Source organism: Chelon labrosus, assembly GCF_963514085.1.
Source record: "Chelon labrosus genome assembly, chromosome: 6".
In the NCBI taxonomy this organism is placed as follows: domain Eukaryota; kingdom Metazoa; phylum Chordata; class Actinopteri; order Mugiliformes; family Mugilidae; genus Chelon; species Chelon labrosus.
This window is the reverse complement of record NC_140342.1, coordinates 11257947-11265585: the sequence shown is the minus strand read 5'-3', so window position 1 is coordinate 11265585 and position 7639 is coordinate 11257947. Positions and strand designations below refer to the sequence as shown.

The 7639-nt window shown below is 42.2% G+C and overlaps 1 protein-coding gene across 1 annotated transcript; it reads left to right on the top strand.

The window, feature by feature from the left end:
- Positions 1-6060: 6060 nt before the first annotated feature.
- Positions 6061-7349, top strand: LOC311489063 (G-protein coupled receptor 35-like; the record flags this gene model as incomplete). Its single annotated transcript, XM_084545962.1, has 1 exon — positions 6061-7349. Exon 1 carries the CDS (start codon positions 6486-6488, stop codon positions 7347-7349), a length of 864 nt encoding a protein of 287 aa, XP_084402088.1. The 5' UTR covers positions 6061-6485.
- Between the last annotated feature and the right edge of the window lie 290 nt (positions 7350-7639).

Sequence of the window (7639 nt, the reverse complement as noted above, 5' to 3'; positions counted from 1 at the left end):
CACTTGCATAATGATATGTATTTATTTTAATGAATCCATTCAGAACCACACGGGACAACATTAGCAGTCAATTATATAATGCCATTTAATAGCAGTACTCCAAAGATTGATGGTTATTATGCTAGCAGTAGCTTAGCAACTGCAGAAACTTTCAGGCAGGCATCGGTCAAATGAGAAGGCTCAGCTCTGGCTGAGGTCTGGCCTGCGACTCTACTCTAATAACAGGAAGGAAACAGCTGAACTCCAAGTTCAGCTAAAGTCACGTAGATACTGTACATTACATCTTATTCACAGCATTGTCAGTGAAAAATAGCCTCACACTTCAAACACAGTCCTGTCGTAGAAGAGCATGGATGAGCACCCTGACGCCCCACCCCACCCCACCTCCCGATAAAACTGATACACAATACATTCAGGATGATTATTTACACTATTCACAAATCATACAGGACAGCTCCTTTAAAAATAAAAAGCCACACATTTGTTGTGCTTTTCCTTATTACTGCACAGTATAATGACCACAAACGGAAAAAAGAGAGTACATTCGTTCACGCAGGATGCTGACGAGCATTTTCTCCAGTATGGCAGTTGGTTGGAAATGGCAGACAGACAATCACTGGACTACAGAACAAGACGAAATGTCCATAAACGGCACAGAATGAGTTACACAGTGTTCCCTCGTCACATTTCAGTCCGTCTGAAGGTTTGCTTTTGAACTACTTATGAGTCATTATTATTACTTTTCAGCTGGAATAAACACAGTTCATGTCGTGGCATCGGTGAGTACATTAACGCTCATGGCAAAAGACATTCGCACGTATTTACAGTATATTCCATGATATGTTGCTGCTGCATTCAGCGTCAGAAGCATCCGGAAGGACACATGGAGCTGTGAAAGAAATTTCAACAGTACAAGGCAACATCTAAATGAGAAAATGAAACATTCAGCATGTAAAGTCAAAGGCATGTCACAAGTATACTGCAATAAGTGAGTTATAAGTGAGTACGTATTCTTCCTCTGTTGCCTTTTGGAAATTCAAATCCAACTAAAGGGATTTTATGACTCTGAAACTGGGCTCAGCATGGGGAACAGTTCAGAAAGAATCTGTTAGAAAGGAAATAACTTTTTTTTTTCTTTGGTTTCCACTGACTTTGTGAATTTCAGGTTCAAAGAGGGCCTCTGTGGTACTGCTTACTGCTGCAGAGACATCTGAGCCTCTCAACAGAAGTGACATCATGTGACATTTTGCTAAGCTATTTCCAGCTTACTTACCAGCTACTCCATTCCTCTCTGATGTTCAGCTTTGAGAAAACAAAACCCCATAAGCAGGAGGATGGCGAAAATCCCATTCTGCAGTCTCGTGTTGCCGTGTTTTGACCTGTAGCTAGTGAGTCTGAAACCAGAATCCCACTTCTACACCCACCCAATTCAGCCCCTGACAAAGGCGCCAAAACAAAGCTGATGTCAAGGTTGAATGGATCTTGCTTGGCTCAGGAGAACATCACACCCCAGATAATTAAAATGTGCCACATTACAGAAAATGCTGTGAATATTCTTTCATTTGGTAGAATAGACACCTCACCTCCCCAAAATGTGACAAATAGGAAGGTGTAATAAAGGATTGAGCCACTAGGCGGAGCCTGCCTTCAGTCCCCTGTACACAGTCAGAAACAACCATGTCATAGTGCTGCAACCTACCATCGCAGTCTCCTAGATGGGAGGTGGTGTTTCCATATTCCACGTCTTGTTGAAAAGAGAGCCTGCAGCAACAGACAGATCACAGATCAGCACATCAGAGACCAACATTATTCTTTTTATCTAAATAGCATTGAAGAAGTAAACTTTGAAGGTACATTGGAATTGACACGTCTGGGGCAATTCCAGCCATATGTTGATCTCTCCTGTCACTGCTCCCCCCCCCCACTCCTTTGTCTACCCTCCCCATCTCCTCTCCCCTGCTGATCAGAGCCTTGATCATACTACCTGAGTGTCACTCCTTTGTCCTTTTGCCCTTTTGTTCTGACCATGTCTGGGAGCCACCCCTGCCCCCTACTGAGTTCAACCTCCTGTGTAAAGTTGTCCTCGGCTGACCAATATACGTACATCCACTATACGATCTAATCAGGAACTGTCTGCAACCACACCCGGGGACAGGGTATATCTGTGCTCTGGCCCTGCATTCAGGGTCACGGGGGTCTGCTGGAGCCTATCGAGGAGGCGGGGGTACACCCTGGACAGGTCGCCAGTCCATCACAGGGCTAACACAGAGACAGACAACCATTCACATTCACACTCACACCTACGGCCAATTTAGAATCACCAATGAACCTAACCAGCATGTCTTTGGATGGAGTACCCGGAGAGAACCCACGCAGACACAGGGAGAACATGCAAACTCCACACAGAAAGGCCCAGTCGGCCCATGGATTCGAACCGGTGATCTTCTCACTGTGAGGCATCAGTGCTAACCACATCGCCACTCGCCAATACATACAAATTTTTATTTATTTTTTTTTACAGGAAACTGCCGTGAGATCAGTGGTTTCATGCATCACTGGAATCAGTTCTAAATTGGTACAAACATGCAGTTGTTTTGGGTTTTTTTTAAGAGCAGACAGACAATGTGGAAGCCTCAAACACATAAATGGTTTGGCAGTTGTGAATTCCACATGGATCCAGTGGCACGCTCAGCTGTCTGTCAGCTGAGTGGATAGTCAGTACTAAATTATCAAATACACAGATCAGGCATAACATTATGACCACCTTCCTAATACTGTGTAGGTCTCCCTTGTGCCTCCAAAACAGTTGTGACTCATCATGGGTCTTCTGAGGGTGTCCTGTTGTGTCTGGCAACAGAATGTTGTTAATGGGGGCCTTTGGAGGAGCCTCTGTGGATCATCCCACAGATACTTGATCAGTTTGAGATCTAGTGAATTTGGAGGCCAGGTCAACACCTGTCTGCTGTTTTTATGTTTTTTGAGTTGTTCCTAAACCATTTTTGTGCGTGTGTCTGTGTCAGGCTGCATCCTGTTGGGGATGGCTGCTGCCATCAAGGAGTGTCATTGCTATGGGATGGGGGTGCCTGGTCTGGTCTAGGTGGGTGGTATATATCTAAGTAACATCCACACAAATGCCAGGTTCAAAAATTTCAGAACATTGGATTGTCACAAGAAGGTCAACGTTATTTACTTCTCCTGTCAGTGGTTTTAATGTTGTGGCTGATCGGTTTATGTGCACAGTTTTGGACCAGGTCTGAATAAAAGGTCACAACGCTGACACTGATTCTCTGAGATTAGCAATCCCAGAGATTCATTCTATCTTTTATATTTTATATTTTAATAGTTATGATGGTTGTCTGTCTCTCTGTGTTAGCCCTGCGATAGACTGGAGAGCTGTCCAGGGTGTACCCCGCCTCTCGCCCGATGACAGCTGGGATAGGCTCCAGCCCTCCCGTGACCCCTCACAGAACAAGCGGTTACAGAGGATGAATGAATGAATGAATGAATGCAATAGTAATGTCTTCTGATTCTGATGTCGTTGTCACTGGAGCTCACTAACTGTATTTGAATCAGGAGAGACTTCCTTCTAAGTGAAAAGTAAAGGTTTTATTTAATAATGAGTACAAGATAAAAAATATCTTGATCTGATTGAGATCATCATGTTTGAGAGGGAGAGGGTAAGGGTGGAGGCTTAGAGGGGTCATGACTGTGGTGAAGGTGTTCAGAAGAAGAGAGAGGTGGGGATCTGGATGGGATGATGAGTCTGATGAGCTCAACCTGGGCCCTGGAAAAATATATTTCAAGTTTGACAGCAATGACAGCAATGACAGCAATGACATGATTACCTGGAACTTCCCTAGGCTTCTGATTAGAGAAACAGGAAGTGACTGAGGATAAAGATAGTCTTCCTGACTGAGCGAACGCTGAGCTTCATGTATCACAGAATAAATGTTATAATGTGCAAATTTGGACTTTTTATTATTATGTTCAACAAATGTCTGTTTTTCATTCGTGTCACGAAACGCCCTGAAGCTTAGTCATTTTTGCGAACGAGTGAGTCAGACTTCAGAAGATAAACAAGCACAAGACAAAAAACAAAGCAAACACAAACACACTGTGAAGAACTGGGCTCCTCCGTTCCTAATTAAACGCCCATTAACCGAGCCATCATTGTGCAGCGTCTGGCTTGTGTGAGTGGCGGCCAGGCGGCCAGTGTCCAGGCTTCCCCCGTCGGTCTGTCTGATTGGACAGAAGCACTTTGATGGGGACGTGTTGACAAAATAGCTCATGAGCGTTAAGCGAGTTGGCCGGAGCTGAGCGAAGGTAGAGAAAGACCTGCAGATGTCTCGATGGTTTCTGAGTCTGTTTAGATGATCTGCGTCTCACTGGACCCAGAAACCAATTTACGAAGATTAGTTTTTTTCCAGGCTATTTTTACTCAACTATTGACGTATGGCCATGAAAAATGATGTGAGAGTCAACTGTTTTCAGGACTGACACACTGACACATATTTTCCAAGCGAAATTTGTTGTCTTCTCTTTCAACAAAGCTAAACACGGACCCACTTCTCTTTACAGTCTAGCTGGTTGAGAGTGAGGCTGGACTCAAAGCTGCGCCTGTTGTGCAATGACAGGGTTTTACTTTGTAATTTCCTTTTCCACTCTGGCCCTGACATAGCAGCTCTTGGCCTCTTACTTTGACCTGCATCATAGTCTGACCTTGTTTGTTGTTTTTCCCTGATGAAAATGAATCATCCTGTTAACCTATCTCATTTAATATGAAATAGTTTGGAAGCTAGAATCTTATATCTTATATTAGAAAATTCATTGTGATCGCCAAGCCACAGCCTGCATTTGCATATGCATCATTTTCATTTTTTACGTGCCTATATGCACGTCTCTTACGTCTGTGTGGTTCAGCTTAATTTGTCGCTCAGCTTCATGTCACAAACAGAAAGGAGAACCGGAACTCTGCCGTCCAACTAACCACTACTGCTGTGATAATTGGGTTGTCAACTCATACTACAACTAGTCACACCATTTTCCGAAGACAGAGGAAATGATGCTCAGTGCTGGAAGACATGCTGATGCAACTGCCCCTAGAATCAGTTTAGAAAGATTTATGAACTAGAGCACGACTCCTTTGGTAAGTCTTGTTTTTTACTGGTTAACTTTGGACAGCAACAAACACTTGATATGGGTTCCTTTGACTTTCAGAAAATTTATTTGCATAAACATGTATCTTATCTAGAACTCAAACCTGTTTCTTTGTTTCATTTTCTAATTTTGACTGTTTATTACTGATGGCTCCTAGTTGCGCTATGTAGCTGGACGTTTGGAAAATGATAAGTTAATAAGTGTTTTTTTCCTGTTGTCAGCAATAATACATGACCGTCAGATATTAGTATCCCTTTTTTTGAAGAAAACTGAATGCATAGTAAACACTGAAAGTTCAAGTTCTGCGGTGACGTGTTCTGACGCTACGTTGCATACAGTGATAAGGTTACATAAATACATTTGGCCATGGCACTTTACATATTATTCTAAGTTAAAGTCTTCTGCCACATGCTGTTAGACTAGCCACAGCTTCATCTCAGCTGAACTATTGTGGCTCAGACTTTGAAGATAAAACTGAGAATTGCCGTGCAAGTGATAAACCACTTCCTCAAAAAAAACAACAGCCTTGCAATAAATTTTAGTTTCATTTATAGTTAGTTATATTGCTCAGTTTATGTTGAAACACCATGAGAAAGGTTCCAATTCAAGCATGTGATCATTTTGGAGGACGTAGATTGTGGTGCTTCTAAACCGTATTGAATTCAACACAAAAGTGTTGGTTATATAGCCCACTGACTAAAATAAGGTTGCCAAAATAATAGAAACATGTCAATAGCCGCATAACATTGCCCAAGTCATATTTTAATGTTTTCGGAAAACAAAACAAAACAAAAAAAATAAAAAATTTTGGCAAACACATTGGTATTTTTTATTAATATTGTAACAGTGGCCAAAAAAAGACCCAGGCAGTTATTCTAAGAGACTCACGATGTGTTGCTACAACTGAATACAATTCAATAGTACAACAAACCACAGCCTACAAACTGAAAACACAAAGGGACTCAAATGCACTTTTATATGAGAGTGCATTCGTTTTCACTACTGTACCTAATGAACAGGAGAGTGAGTGTATATTACGTTAGAATTTGAACTAAAATGATTTTGAAAGACACCCAGTGGATTTGGCTGAACACAGAACGAGGGTCGTGTATTTGAAGTCTCTTCAGAGAGATCTCAACAAGCCAACATAATGTGTTTCAATGTACACATTAGCCAGCAAGTGTTCTTCTGAGACAGACTCATAAAATGTGAACTCATGCTTTAATAGAGCAGGCCCATGCTGCACTGAATGAGCATTAATGCTGTGAATGTGTGAATGATGCATTTGCTAACTGTATTTAATTGTGTTACAGCGACACTTCCTAAGGATGAATTCCACTATGTGCATCAATGTCACTAGTACCACTTGCAAAGTGGACACCCTTCAGGGTGTGGGTTATGGTGTGGTATTTGTACTGGGTTTCCTTGTCAATGCTGCTGCTCTGTGGGCCTTCATCGCCAAACGGAACTCCTGGACGGACACGCACATCTACATGTTGAACCTGGCTATAGCCGATTTTGCCCTCGTCCTCTTCCTTCCCTTCAGGGTCTATGATGCCTTCTACTGCCTGCCTAAGACTCGCTTCTGCACTGTCTTCATTAACATACATTTCATCAACATGTATGCCAGTATCTTCACCACGGCCGCCATCAGCTTCCATCGCTACATAGTGATAAGGTTCCCCATGCAGGCCAGATCGTGGAGGAGGAAGAAAGAGACAGCTTTTGTCGTCTGTTTGGTCATTTGGGCACTCCTGGTGACAGTGACTGTTATATTTAAAGATGAGAACAAGCCTGATAGCCTCTGGACATGTTATGAAAGATGTAAAAATATAACTCTTACGGTAAAGTTCATTGTGATCCTGGAAGGTCTAGGCTTCCTCCTTCCACTGGTGATCATGTTGTTCTGTTCCAGTCGGATCATCTGTATTTTGACAAAGATTGATAATAAGTCAGAGGGGAAAAAAAGCATCATTGGCATTGTAACAGCAAACATGATCGTGTTCATCGTCTGCTACGTGCCCATCCACATTAGCTTTCTTGTTAACTACTTTCATGAGGTACCTGAAGACTGGAGTACAACATATTTGCATTCACACATATATTTACAAGTGTCTGAATGGATCGCTTCCACAAACTGCTGCTTCGATTCCATCAGCTATTATTTTTTACTGAAGAGGTTTTATTCATGAGTCAGCCAGAGTACAAAAAAAAAAGTTCTTTCAGAACAGCGCGTGTGTAATCTCTCAAACGAGAGATGTCCTGCAGGACATGAATGAAAAATGCTATTGTTTGTATTATGGTACTTTATTAGAAGCAGCTTGGTACAGTCGCGGGTATATCTCCTGCTTTGTTTGTGAATATTTTTATTATAATGCCATGTGTTTTGAGCTCTCCATCTTCTTGGAATTGCAATACAAAGCTGCAGCAGCGACCCTTTAAATTATGGTGTAGGCTGCATGATTTATTATATTTTAAGTAT